The 27,892-nt window shown below is 47.0% G+C and overlaps 1 protein-coding gene across 5 annotated transcripts; it reads left to right on the top strand.

The window, feature by feature from the left end:
* The first annotated feature begins 1,001 nt into the window (after window positions 1-1,001).
* On the top strand, window positions 1,002-27,892 carry OSCP1 (organic solute carrier partner 1). Of its 5 annotated transcripts, none has more exons than XM_045476754.1 (11): window positions 1,002-1,215; window positions 6,232-6,261; window positions 11,031-11,185; window positions 15,150-15,317; window positions 16,088-16,168; window positions 23,192-23,295; window positions 23,736-23,864; window positions 24,404-24,473; window positions 25,855-25,994; window positions 27,239-27,302; window positions 27,543-27,892. In XM_045476754.1, exons 1-11 carry the CDS (start codon window positions 1,104-1,106, stop codon window positions 27,657-27,659), a joined length of 1,170 nt encoding a protein of 389 aa, XP_045332710.1. In that variant the 5' UTR covers window positions 1,002-1,103; the 3' UTR covers window positions 27,660-27,892. The 5 variants fall into 5 exon arrangements, with proteins under 5 accessions (XP_045332710.1, XP_045332708.1, XP_045332711.1 ...); XM_045476752.1 differs by having other exon boundaries at window positions 16,055-16,168; XM_045476756.1 differs by lacking the exon at window positions 6,232-6,261 and adding an exon at window positions 9,581-9,721 and having other exon boundaries at window positions 1,103-1,215; window positions 16,055-16,168.

Genomic DNA, 27,892 nt, shown 5'->3' with positions numbered 1-27,892 from the left:
GGGAGTGCTGAAGATGTCTCTAAAAAGGTAGTTACAGTCAGAGTGGAGAGTCTTGAATGTCATGCCAGGCACTTAGACCACGATCTGGCAAACAGTTGGAAAGCACAGAAGGGATGCGTCATATGGAAAATGGCAACTGCTGAAATTTAGCCTAGCAGCCAGTGCGGGTGGAGAGAAAACATACTAATGCAGGCAGAAAAAGAAACGAAGAGATAAGTGCGGAAAAGATTTTGGAGGTAAAAGCAGAAGTGGTGACTGATAATAGGACCCAAGGAGACCAGAATTGTTAGCCAAGGCTCAGATTTCAAGTCTGAGTGGCTGGAGGGAAAGAGGATTCGTAGGTTTTAGAAGTACTGAAATTTACAGAAATGGTTGCTCATCAAAGTAAAAACGTACAGCAGAAAACAAGAAGGTGATGCTGGAGCTCATGACGCGAGTGAAGTGTGGGGTCGCTGCTCTCCAAGCAGACAACTGCTCGACAGTGTGAAAGGAGGGAGCTTCAGAGAAACCCCAGCACGCTTGCTCGCGGGGCGGCCAGACGTGAACAGGCCTGGTTTGCTTCACGGAGCACGAAACCCAGGTGGGACTTCACTCCAAGTCTCTTTTAGGACGGAAACGCAAGTTAAGGCCTTCTGGCCCTTCACCCATCCAAAAGATTTACTGAGGGCTTTCGGGGCATTTTGCACGATCTCAGGGATTCCTCTCTGCAACCTTGTGTGGCGGGTGACCCCTCCACGTATAGGGAAGGCCAGCCTCGCAGAGCTCGGAAAGGGCGGGGCCGGGATTCCACCCCAGGTCCGGCTGCCCGCTCCGAAGTTTTGCTCGGGCTTTCCGCGTCCTCCGGCAGGGGGCAGCCCAGCCACCCCAGCTGGAGACGAAAGCGGCGCTCGAACCGCGAGGCCCAATCCACCACGGAGGCGGCAGCCGGCGGCCCAATAAGCGTCCGCCTCGGGCGCCTCCCAACAAGCGGCCCGCTGATTGGCTTCCTCGGCCACCCGCCGCGTTACCCTGGCAACCAAGCGAGGGGACGCGGCGGCTGTGAGTCTAGGCCTCCCGCCACCCAACCCCGGGGCTCGTCGCCTGCCCCGCTGGTATCTGGCACCATGTCGGTGCGGACGCTACCGCTGCTCTTCTTGAACTTGGGCGGGGAGATGCTTTACATCCTGGACCAGCGGCTGCGGGCCCAGAACATCCCGGGAGACAAGGCCCGCAAAGGTGAGAGGCGCCCGGCCCGCGCAGCCAGCCCCACGCCCCGCAGCCCGGCCCCCTCCCCGCCGCCCGGCGCTCGCAGCCGGACCCCGTCCCCCCCAGCCAGGCCCCCCTGCAGACTGACCAACACCGCTGCACCCCGCGCTCCTATAGCCAGCCCCATAACGCCACAGCCCCGTCTGGTCAGAGCCCCTCAGGAGTCAAATTCTCCAAAAAAAAAAATTTTCGCAGCAGAAGGATTAAATACCCGCGCTAAGGTATATCATTAGGGGACCTGACACCCTCACCTCCAATTTCCTCCCCGCTCCCTCAAATTGGAGAGATGATCTCCCAATCTCTCTTGACAAATGATCCCTCCCAAATGTAGGAGTCCCAGCCGCCCACCACCTGGCGACAAACTCCTTGCCAGTCCAAGAATCCTCTACTCCAACGAGGTGTGGATTCTCCTGTCCTCTGTGTAGTAGCCTCCTTCATGAACTGGAGGCAAGTCTTGCTCTTTTCAGAAGCTATTTCTAGAAAGATGGGGTTCTGGAATAACAGATAAATAAGAAAACACAAGTGAGTTTTAAGTTATTCTCTTTACAATTACTGGAAGAGAAGGCAGTTCTGGAGATAATTATATGAGAGTTTCTAAAATGCAAACGCTGTCACCCATATACACCACGTCTAATTTCCGGAGAAATGACCACCCAGAACTCTCCGCCACCCTTATCCTCTCCCTCTTTTCCTTCCCCTCAACCAACATCCGCTTTCACCAAGTTTCCTGGGATTAAGTATGAAAGAAATCTGTATTTCAAGGTAGAGAAAGAAGAGTTGATATAAAGGTAACTGACACGACCCAAGATTAAAAATTTATTCTCTCCAACAGTCTGTATGTTCAACTGATGTTAAACGTGCATATTCAGACGTTAAGCATACATATTCAGATATTCACTGTTGTGCCTGTGCGATTGAGTCCAAGTCTATGCACAAAGAGATAAAAAGAGTTCCCTGCAGCATACCCCCTCCATTCATTCTGCACACTGCCGCCTGTGAGCTTTCTAAAATGCAAATCTGTCCATACTCCCCGCTACTCAAAACCCTTTGTCAGCTTTCCACTGCTGTTTGGATGGAGACCAAGTCTTTGGCAGGATGATTCAGGGCCCTCGCTGACATGATCTCTCTCCACCTCTGCAGTCCTACCTTCCACCACCGCCTGCCTCCTACTGTGTATCTTAATCATAGGTCTACATTTAAAGCATGCGCATTCAGATTTCCATGCTAGTAATCCCCATTCTACCCCAAACCTGCCATTTCTGTGCTGATAGTTCCCCTTCCATCCTGCATTTTCAGCTTAAGAATCATCTCCTTCGGGAAGATGGGGAAAGGGTCTGAGAATCCTCCCATAGCACTCCATGCATGCCTCTCCCTACCTTGTCACTGGCCATGTTATACTGAAACAGTCTTTGGGTGTCTCCCCCACACGTGAGGGTTTTATTCAGCTTTGTACTCTAGCACCTAGCGTAATGCCTAGGCCAGAATAAATTGGTGTTGAGTCAGTGTTTGTTGAACTGATAATCTAAATTGGCTGTTTGATATGATGTTGCCATTTCTTCCTCAAGAGGGTTCTGTCTTCCTTGGCCCATATGTTCTGTGATTTCACTGCGCCTGATGGCACTAGTGAGCTGACAGGTAGTCCTTGCCCTGGCTGCCTGCATCTCAGAAGACAGTGTAAATTAGCAATTAAGAGCACACTCAATGCAGTCATACAACTGGGTTCCAACTGTAGCTCTGCCATTTAACCAGCTGTGTGATTTTGGAGTGTAACCTCCATAAGACCGTTTCTTTTTCCATAAAATGGGAATCATACATACTTACAGCAAAGTTGTAAGAATTGAATGAGATCTTGTATTCAGCATATTTTGCACAATGAGTAGCAGGTGCTGGCTTTCAAGAGGGGGGTCAGGACAAGACCCTCTGAATACGAAGGGACCGGTTTCCTTTGTCTTCAGGAGCTATAGTCCTTCTGGGTTTGCTGAGCGCAGCTCTAGGGAGTTTCGACCATGGTTAGCAATTCACATCCACTCGCTGGTTCCTTCCTTCCACGGTTTGGGTGAGTGTCAGACATCCTGTGAGATGCTGGGTGGAGCCTGATCCAAGCCGTTCTGTGTATTCACAGAATTCAGGGCTTGGGATCAGTCTCATCCAGCAACTGATTCTAAAACGGGGCGGGGGGGAGCTGACATATCTTCCTAACAACAACAATAAACATTTACTAAGCACTTACCGTGTACCAAGGACCTCTCTGAAGACCTTAATCCCCACAGCTATACTATCCTTTAGGTAATACTATCCCCTTTTTACAGTTGGGGAAGCTAATTTGCCCAGGGTTACATAGCCAGTAGGAGGAAGAGTAAAGGATTTGAACCCAGGTCATCAGGCTCCAGAGCTCACACTCTCAATGAATATGTCCTCAACTGCTGCACTATACTTCCATACGTGGGGGGACTGTATCAGAATCTTTGGGAGGGGGGGGTGGGAGGTGGGGAAGAGAGGGAGAGCTTTGAAAAACGTATCCAACATACCCCACTGATTTTATGAAAGGAATGACAGAGGGTAGCTGGCTCATGGGGACTTGTAGACGACAGTGACAAAACAGGGTAGAGGGCTCAGGATTCACAAAGCTGAGAAACACCCTTCTGTCCCCCCATTGAGAGTTGGCGTAGCTGCAGGAGCGACTGTGGCCATTACTGGCGCACAGAGGCCGATAAAACACCAGACACGGTAAACAAGTCCTCGTTGATGCCGTGAATGGAAATCATATTTCTTCTAGGTGTTTTCATTATCTTACACAACTAATTGGTCTCCTGGAGGCCATCCCGCTCCCACAGGGCCAGCACACATATTGCAGTTTTTCGCCACAATGCAGCCTCTAGTTTAGCATTCAACAGAAAGGAAGTGCCGTCTCTGTGGGGCAACTTCTGAGTGTTGCATATGAATGTCCCACGTTTTAAGCAATAGCAAGAATAATAAAAGCTGCCTTTGCCTCCTGTCCTCTCAAAAATACTCCTAAATAAGACCCTATTACATTTTGTTTACATTCCTCATTTTACAGAAGGGGAAACTGAGACATAGAGCCAGTAAGTGATTTTTCCAGGACAAGCAGATCACAGCAAATGGTGGGGAGATACTGTTTTTATTTTTCTAGTTCCAATTTAGCAGGCAGCTCTGGATAATCTTGAGCCTTCCTCCCATTCAAAATACTAAAGTGAGGGGCGCCTGGGTGGCGCAGTCGGTTAAGCGTCCGACTTCAGCCAGGTCACGATCTCGCGGTCCGTGAGTTCGAGCCCGGCGTCGGGCTCTGGGCTGATGGCTCAGAGCCTGGAGCCTGTTTCCGATTCTGTGTCTCCCTCTCTCTCTGCCCCTCCCCCGTTCATGCTCTGTCTCTCTCTGTCCCAAAAATAAATAAACGTTGAAAAAAAAATTAAAAAAAAAATACTAAAGTGAAATTGTTGCAACCAAGTCATCAGGAAAAATAACAGAAAGTCAGGACGTGGTTTTTACCTTCCTGAGGTCCTCAGGAGGACAGGGACGTGGGGCGCACAGCACTAGAGCGACCTCTGCTGGAGCTGTCATTGCCTGCAGGAGTGCCCTTACCCAGGACCCGATTTTGCCAGCAGCAGGGAGCCACTGCTCCAAGAAGGCCAGGTTCTTGGTGCTGCTTCCCCAGTATTTTCTCTCCAAAAGCCTGTGACTTGTGGGGAAAAAGATGGTGAATTTTCCCAGAGGAGTCTAACCTTGCAGTGGGAACCTTTTGCCACCAGTTAGGGCATGGCACTGGCTGTGCTTTCAAACTGATTTCTTAGGTGCTGTTGGTGCTGTATGTTGAAGGCGCATGGATGCTCGATTATAACTTCAGAAATCACCTCTGAAACAACCTATTTTGCAAATGTTTCCAAAAGAGACCATTAATTACAAAATGTGTTTAAAATGTGGATGCAATAAATAAATAAATAAATAAATAAATAAATAAATAAGAATGTGGATGCACGTAGAACCCTGCTTAGAGGGCGTGGTATTGGAGTTCAACATTGAAATCTGCCCCAAGAAAATTAAGGAAAGAAAAAAGCCACATTTCATCCTTTATGGGTAGTGTCCAGAGTTGTGCAGTACAGAAAGCGGAGCCAGAAGAGAAGCCAGCTAAGTGTTTGATGCGTGTTACCTGCTTCATCCCCACAGCAACCCTATGATGTAGGTGCCGTTCCGATCCCCATTTTACAGATGAAGAAACTGAGGTTCAATAAATTGCTTGAAGTTACATAGCTAGCAAATGGTAGAGCCGGATCTCAACCTATAAAGGGTCTTGATTCTCACGGATTTCTCCAGCCAAGTACCTTTCTCCTCATTTGGTTTCCTCTTGGCATGTCCCCACCCGCTTTTGTCCTCAGGGGCTTTCTTTACAGCGGTCCCCTCATTATTGCCCTCTTTTTACACGGGAGTCATGCATCTATATGGAAAAAGTAAATCAGAAACAAATGGACATTTTTTCCTTTTGGTTCACCTTTCAAGTTTTCTATCTGGAGCAGTTCCATCTGTACTCTGGAAAGGGAAATCTTAATCAAAAAAAATCAGGTTGTAGAAAAACAAAATCCTCTCTCTACCTACTCTGGGGAGTCTTCCTCATGAAAGTTAGTGTTTGTAAAAGCCTTTGAATGGTGTGTATTCTCACAGCATCAGAGAAAATGACTCCTCAGGCCTTTCAAGATCAACCCCAAGGTAGCTGGTTTCTCCTGGGTTTCCTCTCCCACGAGGCCCCCCTCTAAAAGACATAGCCTCTCCAGGGCTCTTTTGGAACTTGTTATTTACCTGTCGTCCTTTCCAAAGTCTCAAATGGAAGGCAGGGTATCCGCATTAGACGTCACTGCCCACGTGCAAACTAAAGTTTCATAGGCCACAACGTCGGAATTGGTGTTTTTAAAGCCTCCTTGAAAAAAATGTTCTTGCTTCATGAACTGGTGTTTTCTTTTTATATGCTTCATGTAGATGAATGGACAGAGGTGGACAGAAAACGAGGTATGCTATCTCTGGGCTGCATGCGTTCAGTCTGCATCCACAGGCTCACTCGGTCCTGTATCGTTGGGCTTCCTGTGGGACCACTCTAAATACTCCTAAGGGAAAACACAGGCGTGAGTTTCTCTTTAGCCAAGACGTTGGTTGTATGGTGGAATCTCTTACTTAAATAAATGCAGCACGTAAGATGAAAACCAAGCAAACTTTGGCCAAAGGACCATATGGCTCCCTAGGTATTTGTCTCTTCTCATCAGTGCCAAGTTTGACAGGGACCACCAAGACAGCAGCTACACATCTGGGGAGACTGTCCTATCCGGTAGTCCTCAAAACCATTATGTGACAGTATCGTGCAGCCAAAGAATTGCGCTTCCACACCGGTGCTCCTCCCCGAGCCGTTCTCCTTAGCACACAGAGATCTCTACTGAGCAACAGAGAAAAATGGGAGCCTGTGGCTGCACAGCCGCCAGGACTGTGGGCTGCAGTATGCATGCACCAGGACCTAATCGTGCCAAATCTTCAGTTTCCCCTTCACCTACAACCAGCAGCAAACCTGAAAATTTGGCCAGTTCCCCAGAATAAAACCTTAGCCTTCCCCACCTTTAAATGTCACAAGTACCTTCCATCACTTGACATTTGGGTGCAGTTTATGCACGCCATCGGCCATCGTCCTCAAGATTTTAAATGTTCTCACCATACCAAGTATGCCGAGGAGATGACATACGTAATATGTAAGAGCACAGACGGTAAAATCAAACACCCATCCTAATTTCACTTCCACCACCAGCTACGTGACCTTGGACTTTAACCTGTCTAAGATTCAGTGGTCCTCCTTGATAGAATAAGGAGAGTAATTCAGTGTTGTCTCGGGGTTTAAATGAGATAATGCACGGAAAGTTCTAAGCCCAGTGCCTGGAACATAGTAAGGTTTCAAAAATGGTAACCACCTGGAAGTAGCAGCTTCTCCCTTTTAGGCTCGGTTCCAAATTGCATATTCCCCATAACAATGAAATGTAGAGCAGAGGTAGTTGGTAAAAACCCAGTTGCCTTCAGGGGTGCGTGGGTGGCTCAGTCGGTTAAGCATCTGACTTTGGCTCAGGTCACGATCTCACTGTTCGTGGGTTCAAGCCCCGTGTCAGGCTCTGTGCTGACGGCTCAGAGCCTGGAGCCTGCTTCAGATCCTGTGTCCCTCTCTTTCTGCTCTTCCCCTGCTTGTACTCTGTCTCTCAAAAATTGACAAACATTTAAAAAATTTTTAAAAACCCAGTTGCTTTCATCAAGAGAATTATTTCATCTAGGCCAGGATCCAAGAAAAACACACCTAAAGTCCTCGAAACACTTTTATTGCATTTTACCACTTCTCTTGAGCGTTTTTTGGCCCACCTCTTGACACATGGTGGAATTTCAGGTGAGACGTGAATTATGAAGGCTGTGAGTATACATAATTGAATCACTGGAATTTATTTTAACTTAGGCATTTAAAAAATTTTTTTTAATGTTTATTTATTTTTGAGGCAGAGAGAGACAGAGCATGAACAGGGGAGGGTCAGAGAGAGGGAGACACACAATCTGAAACAGGCTCCAGGCTCTGAGCTAGCCACACAGAGCCTGATGCGGGGCTCGAACTCACGGACCGCGAGATCATGACCTGAGCCGAAGTCGGCCGCTTAACCGACTGAGCCACCCAGGCGCCCCAACTGAGGCATTTTTAAATAACAAGCAGAACCTGACCTCATAGTCAGAACCCAGGACAAGCAGCCTGATATGTTAAGAACTCAGCTACTAACCCTCTCTGATGCACCTGTTAAAAATTACTTCCTTCCCTGCCCTTAGTCCCTGCAGGCTGTCGCCTAGCTCCTAGCACATTCCTGCCTCGTGAAATTAGGCAGAGCTCATGTGAGTGCCGAAAGCTAACACCAAGACAGACCGACAGGTCTGCTTAAAATCGTTTCTCGGGTTTAACTTCAATATAGCATGGACTGCTTCTCTAGGGAAGGCCAGCCTTCCATTCCTCGCGCCCTGGCATTTATCTCGAGTCCGGTACAGATTTAGGCCCGCCTCAACCAAGTGCCGGGTAAAGCGCATTGTGAGCTGTAAGCCTGTTAATTTGTGCCCCCATACTCTTTCCAAAGACTTAAATTTGAGAGGCGAGAGCCCTGGGTGCCAGAGCCCAATCATAAAACGGTCATTTCTTCTTTGGGGGCATTTGTGTTCACCGCCCTGCCCACAGAGACAGGGTGCACGGTGCTCCTAATGACAGGTAAACTTTCTGGTTGTTCTGGTACAAGGAGCCATGGTGATACGTGGCCTATTCACTTCCCAGAGGGAAAGGTTTCACTTTGCTTTTTGCTTTGCCAGAGTGACTAACACTCACCCTGAAATTTTCTTTCTTTTAGAACTGATGTATTTGGGTCTAAGCTGCTAGGGACTCAAAGACTCTAGAGAAACGACCCAGCACCCAGGTAAATGGCAGCTTTTGTAAACACTGACATAACCAGAGCTGATGTGATTCTTCAACTGGAATTCTTCCTCTTTGGCACTCCTCCTTGCCCTACATAAATCTGGAAAATTCTTCAAATTCTTTCTTTTGAGGGCTTATATGTGGCTTTGCATTTGTACCTATTCCCTTGCAAATTCTGCACTTGATCTAGGCTACGGTAAGAACAGGGTTAGGAAACCCAGTTCCTTGCAGGCCCTTGCTTGTTTTGGCCAAAGACAAAAGACCATTCATGAAGCAAACCCAGAAGAGTTCATATGTCCCCAAACTCTCCACACTGGGGAAATGTTAGTGCACATTAGGGGCATGTTGCAATGGGTTCAAATTGTCAGAGGTGACGCCTACCCTATATTGGTAATGGAGTTCTTCCTCACAAAGAAGATAGAGCCTAGAGTGAAGTCCTAAGGTCAAGTGTGAGTTCAACACTTCTGCAAGGAGCCACAGTCATTTAGTTCTTTTCTGTTAAAAAAGGTGGGGAGGGGGCTTCCGCTCTTTCTCCGTAGCCCTTCCATGTAAGATTTAAAAACAGCCTTGGGGTGCCTGGGTGGCTCAGTCGGTTAAGTGTCTGACTTTGGCTCAGGTCATGACCTCATGGTTCCTAAGTCCAAGGCCCGCATCAGGCTCTCTGCTGTCAGCGCAGAGCCTGCTTCAAATCCTCTGTCTCCCTCTCTCTCTCTGCCCCTCTCCCCTGCTCACACATTCTCTCTTAAAAATAAATAAATAAACATTAAAAAAAAAAAGATTTAGACACAACTAGCCCCCAGCTCCCCTTTCCCCCCAAAATGTTCTTCGAGATGCTTTTTTTTTTAAGATTTTATTTTTTTTAAGGAATCTCTACACCCAACGTGGGCTCAAACTCACAACCCCAAGATCAAGAGTCGCACACTCCACCAACTGAGCCAGCCAGGCGCCTAGATGCTTTTTAGTGCTGGCCTGAGCGCTCAGGGTACTTCTATCCATGACTTAAAGGTATGACGTGAACATACTACCTTGCCTTCAGTCTCCAAAATTCATGGTCACAACCAATCACCTGGTGCCACCTTTGTGTGGCAAGAGAAAGGGGCATTTGTATCCTTCGGTGATAATCACTCATGTTTAGTAATTGATTTTGTATCATTATTCTAAATAATCAGTTTTCTTGCAAGTTTTAATTGCTATGAATGTATATTCTCAGCATTCATATACTCTCACCTTGAGGTCAGCATATATCTGGCTTAATTAAGAATAGTCTGTGTTCATACATACCTGGTCCTATTTCTTGTACCAGATGGTTTTCCTAGCCCTCAACTAATGTTATTTGAGCAGCACAAAATAGTTAATTGAATGAGTGAATGAACAACTAGAATTATAGGCACTTTGGTTTGCACATGCCTTAGGACTTTTATTCTCACCAGATGGAAACTGTCCATTTGAACAACACTGAGACATATCACCACAGTGTAATATCAATATTATAGATCAAATGTAGAAATCAAGGCATTCTAAAATGGTGCATGAAGTACATGTCTTGTAGAAACACTAGAAATCTCTAACCAGTGGGTAGACTTGTCTATTTTCATAAAGTATTTTTTCTTTAAACAGAGTCAATTACCATTATTGGTCCCATTTTTATGAAATTTAATTTTAAGTAAAAACGTTACAGATTAGCTAAACAAACAAAAAGAGCAATACTGCCTCTCATTTCAAGGAAGAGATTGAGGGGCACCTGGCTGGCGCAGTCGGTTAAGCGTCCGACTTCAGCCAGGTCACGATCTCGCGGTCCGTGAGTTCGAGCCCCGCGTCGGGCTCTGGGCTGATGGCTCAGAGCCTGGAGCCTGTTTCCGATTCTGTGTCTCCCTCTCTCTCTGACCCTCCCCCATTCATGCTCTGTCTCTCTCTGTCCCAAAAATAAATAAACGTTGAAAAAAAGAATTTTTTTTAAAAAAAAAAGAAGAGATCGAAAATGTTCATAGGAATCTTTTTTAAAGAAAGAAGAAACATTTCCCCCATCAAGTGAGATAATACCTGTATAAAAGTGGCTTATAGCCCCTAAAGCATGACACATTTATACATTGTCACATTTATGTTTGCTCTGGGACAGGCTCATAAGGCACTCTGGGCCCTGCTTTCTATTGGGACACCTGTGTGGTTTATCCCAAGGGAGCACATCTCACCAGCACATCAGCATCCCCAGCTCTGCTTAGACCGGCCCCTGCATCCCATTCACACACAGAGACCATTTCCCGAATACAGCTTCCTCCAGTACCTCGCTCAGCTGTATTCTCTCTTGTCTCTACAGTTCTGCACGACATCATCTCAACCATGTTCAATCGAAAGTTTATGGAGGAATTGTTCAAACCCCAAGAGCTCTACTCCAAGAAGGCCCTGAGGACCATCTACGACCGCCTGGCTCATGCCTCCATTATGAGACTGAACCAGGCCAGCATGGATAAGGTGAGAGCAGACAGCTGCCTCTGTCCCCTTGGTTGCACCTCTTGTACCCTTTGTGGATGAGCACAGACTGGGTCAAATGAGATGATGTATGCAATGGTGCCTTGCCAAAAAGAAAAAAAAAAAAAAAGCCACTCACAAGTATCAGGTGTTGGTATTGAGTTTTGGAGTTAGAAAGGACCTCAAGTCATCCATCCCAACCCCTCTGATGTTCGTGTCCTTCCACCTGCCCAGAGAGGGCTGGCATCCGTGCCCATATTTGGGAACACTAGGAACACACCTAGGAACTTCAACCCAACACAGGTGCCCCACCCTAAACACTAATTCTGCTTCATTCTTAACAAATCTAAGCTTTGCGATGAGGAAACCAGACATTTTTAAAAGCAAATTCTATACTGCTCAGTCTTTACTTAGAACATGAACATATCTAGTCCTTTGGGGAACAAATTGTTGGGGCACTCTGATTTTTAAAACGATAATTTCAAATAAATAAATGGCAGAGAACAGACAAATCTCCTATTCAGAAGAATCTCCTGTTCAGAGCATGCTCTGCCATCAAGAAAGGAGAGCATAACCCCGCACTCCCTGTGTGGGGGCTGCACTCAGTGACTTCCTTCCAAAGAGGCCAGTACAGAAGGGGAGGGGGACAGCTAACTTCCAGTGGAGAAATGACAAACATTACCTCCACCGGGACGACCAAGGTCCACGTCAACAGTGATAAGTCATGTTGGTAGTATGTACCCCGATGGGATGTGATGAGGGTGGCACTCGACCCCTGTGGTCTCCCCCCCCACCCCCGAACACTCACAACCCCGGTCTAATCGTGAGAAGAACGTCAGATGACATTTGGAGGTCACGTTACAAAGTACCTAACCAGTACTCAAAGCTCACAAGGCCACCAAAACCAAGCAAAGTTAGAGAAACTGTCACAGCCAAGAGAGGCCTAAGGGACCTGATGACTAAACGTAATGTGGGGTCCTGGAACAGAAACAGGACGTTAGGGGAAACTAATGAAATCTGAATGAAATATGGGCTTCAGTTATTTTTAATAATAGCAATAACAATAATAATTTTTAAATAATTTATTTTTTAGTGTCTCCGTTATGTGAAGGTTTTAAAATCCTGAGGACTGACAGTGAGCACTGAGTGTGCAAAATCAGTGCTCACTTAATGCTGGAAGCTGGGAATCTTGGGGAGACAGACTGGCTTTAACTGTGCCCTTACCCCCTCTCACTTACTTCTGGAAAGTTACTTGATCTCCCTGGGCCTCTGGTTTCTCATCTATAAAATGGGGATAATAATAGCTTGTTTGTATCAGTTCAAGGAGGATTCAATGAGAAAACATAGCACACCTAGGCTTGGCACGTAATAGATGTTCAATCAGTGTTAATCATCTTCTCTGCTCTGCTCACTCTTCTGCCTTTAAGAAGGTCTACGTTTTCATAGAGAAAGCACACAGAATTTGGAATCAAAAAACCTAGATTCTTGGGGTACCTGGGGGGCTCAGTGGGTTAAGCATCCAACCCTTGATTTCGGCTTGGGTCACGATCTCACAATTCGTGGGATCGAGCCCTGCGTCAGGCTCTGCGCTGACAGCAAGGAGCCTGCTTGGGATTCTCCCTCTCTCTCCCTCTCTCTCTGCCCCTCCCCCGCTCACATGTATGCACACTCCCTCAAGAGTAAATAAATTAAAAAAATTTTTTAACCTGGATTCGAGTATCTAGCTCTACTAGTTACAAGCTATGAGACTCAATTTACTGAATAATCTGAATTTTCATTTCTTCATCTTATACCTGTTTTTATCCTTGATTCTTTGCATGGTGTCCTATCCACAGCAGGTGCTTCATGTCTGGCAATGACGGCAGAGAGTCTCAAATCTATATCTTTAGTATTTTATGTTCACACACACACACACACACACACACACACCAGAGTGCTCCTCTTGCCTTAGGATCTGACCATCCTGAGTTCAAATCTCACCCTGCCACTTACTACCAGCTATGTAAAATTAGGCAAGTCTCTTCGTTTTTAAACTTGGGCTAACCTCTACATCATAGAGTCCGTGTGAAGATTAAATAGGACCAAACTAGGTGATGTATGTGATCGTGCTCAGCACCACACTAGATCGTCATAGCTTGTAGTCTCCACCCTGCCTCGAACGTGCCGGTAGCTTCTCTCCCAGACTGCTTCCTTCTGCCCCGCATCCCCCAGACTGCCCTGCCACTGTCAGCATTGGCCTTCTCCTCAGCACTAGATGGAAAACGCATTTCAGACAGCCCTTATCTTCGTCCCCAAACCTAGTCAGGCAGTCACCACATGTGACGCTTTTCCTTTGAAGAGTCACGTGTGCTTCCTTTCCCTGCCTTTTCCATGCCCACCATCTTTATACCAGGCCTTACATCTGGATTACTCCAGCAAAGTTTCTTTCATTCTTTTTTTTTTTTTAAGTTTTTATTTATTTAATTTGAGAGAGAGAGAAACCGTGAGCAGCGGAGAGGCAGAGAGAGAGGGAGAATCGTAAGCAGGCTCCGCACCATCAGCACGGAGCTGGATGCCGGGCTTGAACCCATGAACCACAAGTTCATGACCTGAGCTGGAAGCCCGACGCCGGATGTAACAGACCGAGCCCAGTTTCTTTCATTCTTGTAGTCACTAGATGTTATTACACACCTATCAGGAGCCAGGTCCTAGCCAATCTCCCCAACTCCAGTCTCCCTTCCACTCCATCTCATTTTATCATTGCCAGACTCACTGATCTGGCTTAACCACTACCTCTATCATGACAGCTCGGAAAAATTTAGTAGCTCTCTAATCCCCACCACGTCTATTCTAAATTATTTTGCCTGCCTTGGAGCGCTTGGGTGACTCAGTTAAGCGTCCGACTTCGGCTCAGGTCATGATCTCGTGGTTCGTAAGTCCGAGCCCCGCTTCGGGTTCTGTGCTAACAGCTCGGAGCCTGGAGCCTGCTTGGGATTCTGTGTCTCCGTCTCTCTTTCTGCCCTTCCCCCGCTTGTGCTCTGTCTCTCTGTTTCTCAAAAATAAACATTAAAAAAAAAATTAAAAATAAATAAGTAAATAAGTTTGCCTGTCTTTCTAAAACCTTTAATATTCTAATCTTGCCATACTTATCCAACTTTGTTTCCCACCGACCCCAACACGAATTCCCCTCTCCAATCAGGCTGTCCTCCTCCTTCTCCCAGGAAAATAGCATACTCCTTGCTGCCTTCAGGCCCTCCTACATGCTGTTGCCCTCAGCTAGAATGCCTATCCCCTCCCTCAGTCGGTGTGAACCTATGACTGCAGCCTTCTGCTCCCTCAAAACCTATCCTGACCACTTTGGTCCTCACCAGTGTCTCGCCTCTTCCCGCTCATGGGCGGTCAGACCACATGGGGGGCTTGTTGATATCTCGTTAAGTACCGTTCCGCATTTAAAACTGCTCCTACATGGTTGTGGGACCTTACACTTACCACATGTGCACATACCATCTCCCTGCCTCCTCTCAGCAGTTCTGCAATGACAGGAAATTAGGGAATAATTTTTACACATGTGAAAGCTCAGGCTCAGAGAGGTGGAGGGACTTGGCCAGGGCCATCCAGCACATCAGCCACAGTGGTGGAGGGCTGGCTTTTGGGTTTTCGCTCTCTGAGGCCAGCACCAGTCCAGGGCCCCGTGGCTGCCGATACTGTCCCAAACGTGTTCCATTAGGGACACATGTGAGCTGACCAGAAATCCTGGTTTTCTCAGGAATGCTCCTCCACTGGTCTGGCTTCATGCTCCTCCTGCTGCTCTGGCTTAATTACTAATGTTATCCCCTTTGACTCTCAAAAGTATCTTGGTTTGAGTGATCACTGACGTGGTCACCTGAGCTGTATGATATGCCGAGAACTGGTTTTCAGTAAATGCTTGACCGAATGATTGTGTGGAGGTGCTGATGTCTACTTCTCTGATCCCCTTTATTTTGCTCAGCTCTATGACCTGATGACTATGGCTTTCAAACACCAAGTATTGCTGTGCCCCCGCCCCAAGGATGTGTTGCTCGTCACTTTCAATCATTTAGATGCCATCAAGGGATTCATCCAAGACTCCCCAGCCATCCTGCATCAAGTGGAGGAGATTTTCCGGCAGCTGACTGAAGTAAGAGGTCACCACCAGTTCATCATCCCTCAGCCCTGTTCTTATTCTCATTCCCCCTGATAAGAACAGTTGGATTCTGGGGCTCCTGGGTGACTCAGTCAGTTAAGTGTCCGACTCTTGATTTCGGCTCACATCATGATCTCACTGTTGTGAGTTCGAGCCTCACGTCTTTGGGGCTCTGTGCTGACAGTGCAGAGCCTGCTTGAGATTCTCTCTCTCCCCCTCTCTCTGCCCCTCCCTCCTCTCTCTTTCTGTCTCTCTCTCTTTCTCTCAAAATATAAATAAAATAAACATCTTAAAAAAAAAAAAAGAACAGCTAGATTCTATGACAGACAGAATAGGCAAAGCCTGCCACTCTCCCCAAAATTCTAAAAATCTACAAGTATCTAAAAATAGATTAAAAGGTCATATAATAGGCCTTCCCATCTTATGCGCTCTCACCGTTGCCTTCAACGCTGGGAAAGCAATGACACAGAGCACGAGCACGGCCATTTTCTCCTGACCCCTCTGAGAAGGAGTTCATGGTGGATGTTCTGCTAAATCTGAACAGGAGAAGGGAGAAGTGAAGGGTACCATAATGGGGTCTCTCCCCCTGGGGAGGGAGCCAGGCTGGCTCTCCTGCCGCCCCTCCTCCCCCAGCAGCCGAGTTCCCTGAGTCCCCTGTTGGCCTCTCTGGCTCCAGCCCCTGAGTGCCCGCCTAGCCCTGCCTGTCTGCCCTTCCCACCTCATTTCTGGAAGTGAAGTGCTTCTTTCTGCTTTGCCTCTGGCAGACATACGGGGGCCTCTCTGCGGGGGAGTTCCAGCTGATCCGGCAGACCCTCCTCACCTTCTTCCAGGACCTGCACATCCGGGTGAGTGAGCGGGTGGCCCCAGGAGCACCCTGCCACTGCTGTCCTAGGGAAACAGGGTGCCAAGGGGCCAGGCAGAAGACGCCTGAGGTGGCCCAGGTAGTGGTGTCCTCAGCGCTTGGCTCCATGATGATAAAATTGCCGATAACAAATCTCAGCAGTTTTCAAATGGACCAAGGAAGACAGTGATATCGCCATTCTTGCCCAGTTACCTTATGTATCTCTTTAAAATATGGTCTGTTCCCTTCTCCAGAGGAAATGTGTTCTCCGTGGACCAGGGAAGACAAATAGATTTCAACTCAGAGGCCAATTTCATTTTTAACCCTCATGAATAATTTTATTCGGCATAGATGGGAGTAATAATAACACCAACATAAATTAAGATCTCTCATAGTCATCGATTAAAGTTTTAAAAAATATATGAAAGTACAAATAAGATTAAGTTTTGTATTGCTTTAAAATATTGAAAACCCTGCATCATATTCTTCTCAGGACGGTGCCTGTGTGGACATTGTTTTATGGATTGTAGTGATATAAGCAGCCATATTGATTTCTCAATTCTGACGAGATAAAATCCATTATAATGAAAAGACACTCCTAATAATAAGTTTATAACAAAATCATTAAAATATATTAAACCACAAAATATATTAAGCTTTAATTGCCAAGTAGGCAGGCAGTGAAACATCTGAATGTCCATGAAGAAAAATAGGAATCTCATATCCTGACGATATTCCATTGCTGCTCCGTTACACTTGGCTGGTTTTCCGAGGCTGGTCTTTAAAGGTGTTTCTGCTCGGCCGCAATGTCTGATTGCCTACACAGATTTTCTCTGTTTTCAAAACAGTCTTGATGGTCTTTAGATTTGTTAGTGGGAATCCACTTGAAATCCTGAGCAGTTCTTTACAACCATCCCAATCCCCAACCCCCTCAGCCCTCCAGAACCCTTGCAGAGTTGCCTCCTCAAAGGCAGTCTCCTCAGATCACCTACCCTCAACCAGACTCTCATTCCCATTCCCATTTCCTTCCCTCGTGGACCTTCCTCGTGTTCTTCCCATTGTTTCAGATGTTGGGACACATCATTCCATCTTTGCCTTTTCATAGAATGTTCCCTATACCTCCCCTCGATTATCCACCGCCCTTGGAATCAGTTCATTCTGTGAAGCTAGTCAGTCCAACACATGTTTATTGAGTGCCTACTCTATACTCACTCAGTGTCTGAGATACTAGGGTGAGAGATACATGGGTGAACAAGACAAAGGCCCTGCCTTGGGGAGGTTCTACACTAGTAGGAAGAGACGGGGAGGACAAGTAAGTCATGTTCTGGTTCTGATAACTTTTAGGAAAATGACAAGATAAGGTAAAGTTGTAGAGAGCAACTGGGATGGAATGTCCCTTTAGACCAGCAGTGTCTCATAGCACTTTCTGTCGCGATAGAGATGTTCTATATCTGTGCTGTCTACCATGATAGCCACTAGCCACATATGGTTATGGAACACTTAAAATACGGCTAGTGTGACAGAGAAACTGAATTTTCAAGTCAATTTTAATAGCCACACTTGACTAGTAGCTACTGTACTGGACAGCACATCCTTAGATGATAGAGTTAAAGACATGTCAAGGGCAGCCTTTCTGAGGACAGACACATGAGTTGACATCTCAGGGAAGTGCATCTAAATTGAAGGGACAGCAAGTTCAAAGATCCTGAGATGGAAAAAGCATGATGTGTTCCTTGGACAGAGACAAAGCCAGTGTGAGTGAAGCCTATGTAGGCAGGAGTGATACAGTTAACAAACTGTGTGGCGTGGGCACTGACTCATCAGAACAGATGCCAGTTATAACTAAACTGGTACCTACCAGTTGACTTAGCTTTGTACCCAAGTGAGGAGTTTATTTTAAGAGTAAAGAAAACATTTCAGGCATCCTAAGGTGAACAATAACGTGATCTGATTTGTGTTCTGGAAGATGAACTGTATGGGACAAAGGTGGAAATAGGACTGTAGCTAGGACACTACTGTAGAAATCTGGGTAAAAAATGAAAGTTCTTGGGGCCCCTGGGTGGCTCAGTCAGTTAAGCGTCCAACTGCAGCTCAGGTCGTGATCTCACAGTTCGTGGGCTCTAGCCCCGCATCAGGCTTTCCACTGACAGCACAGAGCCTGCTTCGGATCCTCTGTCTCCCTCTCTGCCCCTTGTGTGCTCTCTCTCTCTCTCTCTCAAAAAAACCAAACCATTTAGAGGCACCTGGGTGGCTCAGTCGGTTAAGAATACAACTCTTGGGGCGCCTGGGTGGCGCAGTCGGTTAAGCGTCCGACTTCAGCCAGGTCACGATCTCGCGGTCCGTGAGTTCGAGCCCCGCGTCGGGCTCTGGGCTGATGGCTCAGAGCCTGGAGCCTGTTTCCGATTCTGTGTCTCCCTCTCTTTCTGCCCCTCCCCCGTTCATGCTCTGTCTCTCTCTGTCCCAAACATAAATAAACGTTGAAAAAAAAAAAAAAAAATTAAAAAAAAAAAAAAAAAAAAGAATACAACTCTTGATTTTGGCTCAGGTCATGATCTCACTGTTCGTGAGTGACAGCAAAGAGCATGCATGGGATTCTCTCTCTCTCTCTCTCTCTCTCTCTCTCTGCCCTTTGCTCACTCATGCCCTCTATCAAAAAAATAAAATAATAATTATTTTAGGGGCACCTGAGTGGCTCAGTTGGTTGGGCGTCCAACTTCAGCTCAGGTCATGGTCTCACAGTTTGTGAGTTCAAGCCCCACATCGGGCTCTGTGCTGACAGCTCAGAGCCTGGAGCCTGCTTCAGATTCTGTGTCTCCCCCATCTCTCTGCCCCTCCCATGCTCATGCTCTGTCTCTCTCTGTCTCTCAATAATAAATAAACATTAAAAAAACTTTTAAATAATAATAATAATTATTATTATTTTATAAATAAAAATTAAATAAATAAACATTTTTTTTAAAGACAATGAAAGTTCTTGGGGCACCTGGCTGGCTCAGTCAGTGGAGTATGTGACTCTATCTCATGGTTGTAAGTTCAAGCTCCACATTGGGTGTAGAGATTACTTAAAAATAAAATCTTAAAAAAAAAAAAAAAAAAAAAGAGGGGCGCCTGGGTGGCTCAGTCGGTTAGGTGTCCGACTTCGGCTCAGGTCATGATCTCATAGTTCATGAGTTCGAGCCCCACATCGGGCTCTGTGCTGACAGCTCAGAGACTGGAGCCTGCTTCGAAATCTGTGACTCCCCCTCTCTCTCTGTCCCCTCCCCAGCTCATGCTCTGTCTCTGTCTCTGAAAAAATAAATAAATGTTAAAAAAAAATTTTTTTAAAGGAAGAAAGAAAGAGAATGACAGTTCTTGCTGCCAGTGGAGATAGTGAGAAGTCTTCACATTTGGGGTATCCCTTCTGGGCAAGAGCAGTTAAGACTTACTGAGAAATTGGACATGGGGAGGGAGAGAAAGAATAATGAAGAATGACTATGTTTTTGGCCTGAGCAGCAGGTGGTGCCATTAACTGAGAGGGGGAAAGCCTGAGGGAGGTATATTTGAGTAGAAAAATTAATTAATTTTATCTAAGTTTGATTTGCCTATTAGGCATCTGAGTAGCAAAGTCAAATAAGCAATTGAATATATAAGTCATAGAGACGGCATTCAAAGTCTTCTGGTCTCTTGGTGGAGGCTGGTCATCCTCCCTTGTCCACAGGTAGGGTGTAAAAAGCATGGTCAGCATTCCACCACCTTCCCCCTTGCTTTCAGATCATTATTCTGCCCTCGCCAGCTTGGCCCTCCCCTAGTGAGGACAGACCGATAAGCCCAACACCACACAAAGCCCTGCACTCATCACTCACTGAAACTGACTGCCCAGTCACTCACCCATGTTCCCGGAGCATTGACATCCCTGGCTGGCTCTCCTCCTGGCCAGCAGAGCCCAGCCACCGTCCTGGGGAATGTGACTGCTCAGGGACATGCCTCATCCGGCACTCCAGACCCACAGCCCTGTGACTTTCATTTCCTCTTTCCATAGGAAACATGCTACCTGCCCCCAGGAACTCATTAGAGAAGGGGGAAATGCACTAAGTGCCTTACAGATGTTTGGTTTTAAGATAGAAGAGCGTAAAGAGGGAGGACACGGGGGTGGGGGCAGTCATTTCTACCTCAGAGAATCAGAAAAGTTGGGGTGTCTGGCTGGCTCAGTCGGTGGAGCATGTGACTCTTGATCTTGGGGTCGTGAGTTCAAGCCCCACATTGGACGTAGAGATTACTTATATGTCTTTTTAAAAAAAGAAAGAAAGAAAAGTCTTCATAGAGGATCTGATATCTTTTTTAAAAAATGGATTTTCACCAGGCCCATGGGAAAATAGGAGCAGGGTTAAGTGGACACCGAAGTAGAGAACACCATCTCAGTAAAGGCATGAGGCACATACCTGTTTGGTGTATTTCGTGGTGCAGAGGCAGCAGAAGGCTGCAAGCGTTTGGATATGGCAAGAACATAGGATTCAAGGAGGAACATGGCTGCAGAGAAGAACACGAGCCAACTGGACATTATCTGGCAGGCAGCAGAGAGTCACTAAAGCAGGAAAAGGACACAGCCTGATAGAAGTTTAGAAGTGTCTCTTCACGGGTGCCTGGCTGGCTCAGTTGGTTAAGTGTCTGACTCTTGATTTCAGCTCAGGTCATGATCTCATGGTTCATGGGTTCAAGCCCCGCATCGGGCTCTGCACTGACAGCATGGAGCCTGCTTGGGAGTCTCTGCCTCTCTCTCTCTCTCTCTGTCTCTCTCTCTCTCTCTCTCTCTCTCTCAAAAATGAATAAACTTTAAAAAATAAAAAGAAGGGCCTTCACTGCAGAATGGAGGATGGCTCACAACCAGGTGAGGGGGGGCAGGGAGGCCAGTTAGGAGGCACCTGCAGCGGCCAGGCCAGAGATGACGAAGGTCTGCACTGGGGACCAGGGTGGAGAGGAGGGGCCAGACACAAGGAGTAATTACTGGGTCTGCAGGGCTTGGTGACTGAATGCACACGGGAAGGTGGCGAGGAGAGGAACTCAGACGGCTGAGGTGGTGCCCTGGTGGCATCAGTCGCTACAACTGGGAACACCAGAGGAGAATCAGGTTTGGGAAGACAAACGATGACCCTGTTCTGAGCAGGGTGTATTGGAGGTACATCCCACGGAACCCATAGGTAGACACGTCTAACAGGCAATGGGATAGATGCACCAAGTGACCAGGGTAGGAGACCAAGAGGCAGCTTGAGATCTGGGCGCCACCAGCACAGAGGTGAACACTGGGAGTAGAGGAGGTCACTTGGGGGGAAAAAGGGTGAAAGAAGAGGAGAAGGACAGGAGAGCCACACTTAACAGCTGAGGGCCAGCAGAGGGGCTGGGCAAGCAGACAGACCCAACAGTCCCATCCAGCCAAGGGCAGGTTGTCGGGTCAGACACAACCACACACTGGACTGAAGTGTATACGTTTCAGACCTGCTATGACACAGTCAACCTTATTAGAATTAGGCTCACAGAGGGTCTAGCACATGCATATATTCCCACTTCTCTCTCCAAATTTTCTTTCTCCATGCTTGTATTCTCATCTCTTGGTCACAGAATCTTAAGGTTAAAAATTCCTTAAAGGGCTTCCAGCCAAACCCACAAACCAGGAGATCGTGACCTGAGCCAAAATCAAGAGTCAGATGCTTCACTAACTGAGCCACGCAGGTGCCCCTCCCATCTCTGCTTCTAAAGTGTCTTCACACCCACCTTCTTCCGGGCCCAGCTCCAAACCCACACTCACCCCTGCCCACTCCCATGCCTGTGGTCATTCTCCTCAGTGGGCTACTGTGCATATACCATCCAGCATATCCTGCTGTGTATTGTCCCCTGTTGCCATTTTACGCCCGGGTCCTGGGTCCGGTTGGACTGTAATCCTAAGAGTATTAGCTACCACGTATCGAGTACTTACTGTGTGTCAGACGCAGCGATAAGTGCTTTTTCATTATCTGATTTAGCAGGTAACACTTACCCGTTGAATACATGCTATTATCACCCCCAGTTTGCCAAACAGAAAACTGATACGCGGAAAGGTTGTAGAACTTGCCCAAAACTCAGAGCCAAGGAGTGGCCCAGCTGGGGTGTGAGCCTAGACGGTCTAACATCAGCGTGCCAAACTGCCATCTTACACACTCTTACCCCTTTGCATTTTCACTGCTTTGCACACAACAGATGCTTATTTTTGATGATATTATGAATAAAATCTAGTCGAGTTTTAGAGTTTGAAGGGATCCTCGAATTTATCTCATTTTACAGATGAGGAAGCCAGGATCCAATAGAACTGATTAACTACTGCAACCTTGATGGAGTTTCATCTGATCCAGACCTTGACACAAAGTATGCAAACCAGGGGGCGTCTGGCTGGTTCAGTTGGTAGAGCATGTGACTCTTGATCTCAGGGTTATGAACTTGAGCCCAACGTTGAATGTAGAGATTACTTAAAAAAAAAAAAAAAAAAAAAAAAAAAAAGCCAACCAGGAAGTAGAAATCAGCGTATTATGGTGTTTGCAGTCACATAAAAGACCTTCAGACTCTAAGGCCAACCGGATCCAGATCCACCTGCTTGGGCCCCTTTCCACCGGTCTAGCACATGGCCAAAAGCTCAGGCTCCAGAGTCAGAAACACAAGGGTTGAATCTTTAGCTCTGCCCCTTCTGAGCTGGCTGGCCTTGAGAAAGTGTCTCAACCTCTGAGCTGCCAGTTCCTCATCCTTATTGTTCTCTTTGGGCAAGTCCCCTCACTCTGGGAACCTCAGCTTCCTCATCTTTAAAACGAGGGTAATACAGCTCACCTGGAAGACTTGCTGTGCGGCTCAAAAGAAGGTCTGTTTGGAAAAACACTGTAACTCTATAGGGCTAGTTACGCTGAGTCTTTCTCGTTGTTAGAAGCTCACTGGGTAACACCCCCAAGCCATTCCACACTTTCCATCCTCAGAATGCTTATGTCTAGGAAAATATACCAAGAAAAATGACAAGAAGTGTATTTTTTCCCAGGTATCCTTATTTCTAAAGGACAAAGTTCAGAATTCCAACGGTCGCTTCGTGTTGCCGGTGTCCGGGCCCGTTCCCTGGGGAACTGAAGTTCCTGGACTCATCAGGTGAATTGTCAACAGTAATTGTCAGACCAACGTTTGGGGTGCCAGGAAACCCACATGCAGGCCACCACATAGAAAGTGCCGGGTTCCTACCCACCCCAGCCTTCCGTCAGTGAAGCACAGCAGTTAGAAGGTCAGGTTCTCATCCCAGCTAGGCCACTTAGCAGACACTTGAGGCCAACCACCCAGTTCTTCAAGATTCACTTCCTCATCTATGAAATGGTTGCTGTGAGAATGAATAAGATAATAATGCTCTGAAGTGCTTACACAGCACCTGGCACATCACATGTCCTTGGTAAATATTGTTATTATTACCTCCACCACCATCTTTATCTTGAAGGAGTGCATGAGTCTCCTTTTTGTCCTGTAGTACAAAGAATAAAGAAGCCTCCAGGACTACCCAAGCTTGGAGAACATCCCATCATGTCATACTTTTATTGTAGAATGTTCGACAGCAAAGGCAAAGAAGTGAAGAAGGTAGAATTCAAGCATGGTGGAAACTATGTCACTGCACCAAAAGAAGGTTCTTTTGAACTTTATGGAGACCGCGTCCTGAAACTGGGAACAAATATGTAAGCACATTCTCCCTCCCCGAATGAATTCAAGTCTGAGGGAGGTCACTTCATTTTTAAAAACCTGCTTGACTTCCCCTGTGAAAACCCCTGCTGACAAGTGAAATAATTTCCCCTCAGATACAATGAATGCAGAGCCCTGACATTTTCCAAGGGCCCCCAAGATGCCCAAACATCAGGTAACTCAACAGGTTGAAAAATAAATAATTTTAAATAGCCACGGAAGAGCACTAGCCAAAACCCTTGTTGCCACGGAGATCCAGAATGGCGTGGCCTTCACGTACTGTTCACGTTTTTTTCAGTAATCTACATTACTTTGCGAGAAGAGCCATTTCCACCTAACTTCACAGGTATTTTTCTTTGGGAAGCCATGAAATCTGCGTGGTTGCTACCCACTTAGTTATATTCTGTAATCCTGGCACATTTCTGGATGCTTTTTAATGTCTCAGGATAAAAGTTAACGTGCTGTATTTCTGAGTTAGAAACAAGTCAGTGTAAAAGGGCTGGAAAGTGTTTTCACAGTTTTCTGTTGACACCAGGTACAGTATGAACCGGCCGGTGGAAACCCATATGTCTGGGGCATCAAAAAACTTAGCTCCACGGACCCAGGTGAGCTTCCGCCCTCCTTATTCCTCTTCAGAGCTTATTTCTAGACACAAAAACCGGGATGGGGAGAAGGGTGGAAACTCTAGACTTCAAAGCCAGCCAGTGTTTCCCTCATTGTTTACACTCTTCTCAGTTCAGCCTTGCAAGTACAAAGGTTTTTAATTGTAGTTTCTCATGAAGACTTCCAGTGATCTGACTAATTAGGTAATTTCAGGCTTGGCTCAACCACCATAATTAAGCTGGAACCACACACCAGGACACGTGAAACGGCATTGTACCCGTGCCACTAGGTCTGTGGTTGCTGAGTCTAGCGCTCGTGTGTTCTGATCATTAAACCGTCCCTTTGCAGTGCTACCCGACATAATGATGTGGTAGCTCCGTTCAAAATGGGGTTTTAGATTCTCTGAATGCCATCTTTATAAATTTTCACAGCATTAGCTACTAGCGAGCTCTAGGACAAGTCATGAAATACTTGTGTGCAAACATTGATTGAACGACTTCTGTGGGCTGGGAACCCAGGGACACAAAGCTGGCTTAGAAGGAGAAATGGGCCCACAGACCAAGGTGTCAGTATAAGCAAAGGCACCAAGGGACAAGAGAGCATAGTGGTGTTTGGGGGGAGCGGGGAGGCAGCGTCTCTCCCACGTGGCTGGGTCATAACGCAATTGAGGCAGGTGGCCAGAGAGCCGCCCGTACCAGGACACTGGGGCCTGATCCCAAAGAGGCTTAAACAACTTGGACCTTGTCATGTAGGCAAGAGGCAGAGGGGTTTATCTCAAGCGAGAGAGAAGTCTACTTGAGATAATGGGCTGGTGGCAGAGCGACAAAAGAAAGGCAGAGTAGCGGAAGAGGCAGAGCAGGGGGCGGCTGGGTTAGAGGAGCCGGGGTTGGAAGGAGGGGTGAGGGTTGAGCGGGGCCAGACAGCAAGAGGAGGGAAGGGATCCCGGGTGTGTTCACCACAGTCACCACCTGAGGGCAGTGTGGTAGCTCCGATGGAAGCAGTGCCCTTGGACCTGGAGCTTTTGCTGAGGCTACTTGTAGACTCAAGGGAGGGAACTAGACTGACGAAAGAGGAGGAAATGTTCTTCCTCTGCAAGGAGGAAGGTCGTCTGAGGAGAAGGGGGATCCCTTGGGGCCCTCCGCTCATCTTGAAAGTGTGAGAATCTCTGGTTTGCTGCCTTGCTAAGGGTCCTTCTTCTCATGTGGATTATTTCCGTTTTGGTTAAGCCTCTTTTCTATGCTTTGTTTGGACACATTTCTTCCCCGGATAATGTAAAGAGTCATTGTTTTGTCTTGTTCTGTAATACCACCCTGGGTCTCCGGGGTCTCAGCAGGAAATGTGATCACCTTCATGTAGCTAAAAATCATGAAATTGTTTCTGCAGGAAAACATTGCTCCAAACCCTCTTGCTAAAGAAGAGCTGAATTTCTTGGCCAGGCTGATGGGAGGGATGGAGATTAAGAAACCCAGTGGCCCTGAGCCAGGATTCCGGTTGAATCTCTTCACCACTGATGAAGAGGAGGAGTACGTTTTAAACCTGTTTCTTACAAGGCATATATAAAAATCCTAAGTGTGATAAGAACCAAAAAAAAAAAAAAAAAGACCATTGTAACCAGTAACACTTAAAATATAGGTGTAAAGGTCACAGAGGAAAAACCAGCAAATTCAATAACCTAGTGAAAGAAGAATCCACCAGGGACGCTTGGGTGGCTCAGTTAGTTAAGCGTCTGACTCTTGATCTAGGCTCAGGTCATGATCTCACGGTTCGTCAGATGGAGATCTCAGCTCAGGTCATGGTCTCATGGTTTATGAGATCGAGCCTGACGTGGAGCTCTGCGCTGACAGCACAGAGAAAGTATTCTGTCTCTCCCTCTCTCTCTGCCTCTCCTCTGCGAAAACACGCACGCGTGCTCTCTCTCTCTCTCTCTCTCTCAAAATAAGTAAATAAACTTTCAAAAAAAGAAGAAGAATCCACCAGTATTAAATAGCATGCATCTTCTGGATTCATTCAAGAAATAGTTCTAATGTCTTACACAGCAAAGCATAGCTGAACAAGAAGTATCAGAAGTCAAGAAAATCATAGTAAGAAAAATCTGTTAAGAAACCAGAGGGAAGTCAGAGCATGAGTCTTTGGGATATGGCAGCCTCCTCCAAAACCAGTAGGGAGAGTGATCCACCCAGATTTATACAAAGCTTCATAGTTTGTAGAGCACGCGTGCATCATTATCTCATGTGATCCTCCTTGCACCCAAGTATTTGGGATGGGAGTTGCCCTCTGTTCCTGTTGAACTAACTTCTTCCGTGCCCTTCTGTGTCAGAGTCACTCTGGTGAGTGCTGGGGACACAAAGATAGAGCATAAGACCTAGAGCCTGTCCTCAGGAGCCCGCAGGGTAGGAGGAGAATGCACGCAGACACAAGTTAGTTCAGTGCCAAGTCATAAATGTTCTAATGGAGGACGTAGTGATTGACTTTGCACCAGCAGATGAAGGGAGTTGGCATCTGGGCTTGGTCTTGGAGTTTGCCAAGCAGAGGAAGGGGAAAAACATTCTGGCCAAGTTCAGTACACGCAAAGGCACAGAGACATACAGGGACTTGACTTTCTGGAGCATAGGGTACACTGCTTGGGGATAGGACGGCCAGAAAGCTGGAGGGAAACGGCAGAAGGTGAGGCAGAAAAAATAGGCTTCTAAATTATCAAGCGCCGGTGTGCCACGCTGTCGGGGAGAAAACCCTAACCTTTGACCCATTTCTCTACTATCTCATGCAGACAAGCAGCCCTAACCAGGCCAGAAGAGTTGTCCTACGAAGTTATCAACATACAAGCTACTCAGGTGTGTGCGGGCGATTGCACAAGCCAAACGTTAGTCCCCTCCTCACCTCCTAATAACCTTGAACTTCACTGGCCCTCCCTTCTCTCTAATCAGCATGTATCTAGAGCCCCTAGCCTGGCAATCAGGTGAGGAACTGACCCGCATCATGGTGGCGGGATGAAAATTAAACACCAGGTGCACAGAGAGGCAGTCGTGCTGACACGTCCCTTTCACTGCCTTCCCCTCGTGTTTCTCCAACAGGACCAGCAAAGGAATGAAGAGCTGGCTCGCATCATGGGGGAGCTGGAGGTCACGGACCAGCCAAAGCAGAGTGCCAGCAAGGGGGATGATCTACTTGCCATGATGGATGGGCTGTAGGTGTACTGGCCCGGGACCCTCGGCCCCCTGTGGGGCGGGCTCCCCGATAAGGACCCCAGAGACGCCTTGGGGAGCAACATGATGTCGCTGGTTTTCTCCGGAGTGAGCAGGTACCTCCCGTTCCTGTTTGTTTTGTAACTGAACTACACAAGTCTCCCTCAAGGAGCACAGTGTCCGGAAGGCACACACATACCCACGTTCTCACCAAAATATATTCTGCATTTTAAATTGGA

Source organism: Leopardus geoffroyi, chromosome C1, assembly GCF_018350155.1.
Source record: "Leopardus geoffroyi isolate Oge1 chromosome C1, O.geoffroyi_Oge1_pat1.0, whole genome shotgun sequence".
In the NCBI taxonomy this organism is placed as follows: domain Eukaryota; kingdom Metazoa; phylum Chordata; class Mammalia; order Carnivora; family Felidae; genus Leopardus; species Leopardus geoffroyi.
The sequence above is the reverse complement of the archived record's forward strand: the minus strand, read 5'-3'. Positions and strand labels throughout refer to the sequence as shown.

Bases quoted from the DNA above. Each gene is read 5' to 3' on its own strand.
- OSCP1 (XM_045476752.1), top strand. From the start codon at position 1,104: ATGTCGGTGCGGACGCTACCGCTGCTCTTCTTGAACTTGGGCGGGGAG. The intron at 6,262-11,030 runs GTATGCTATCTC...TTGTCTCTACAG, and splicing joins AGAGGTGGACAGAAAACGAG to TTCTGCACGACATCATCTCA. The intron at 23,296-23,735 runs GTGAATTGTCAA...CTTTTATTGTAG, and splicing joins GAAGTTCCTGGACTCATCAG to AATGTTCGACAGCAAAGGCA.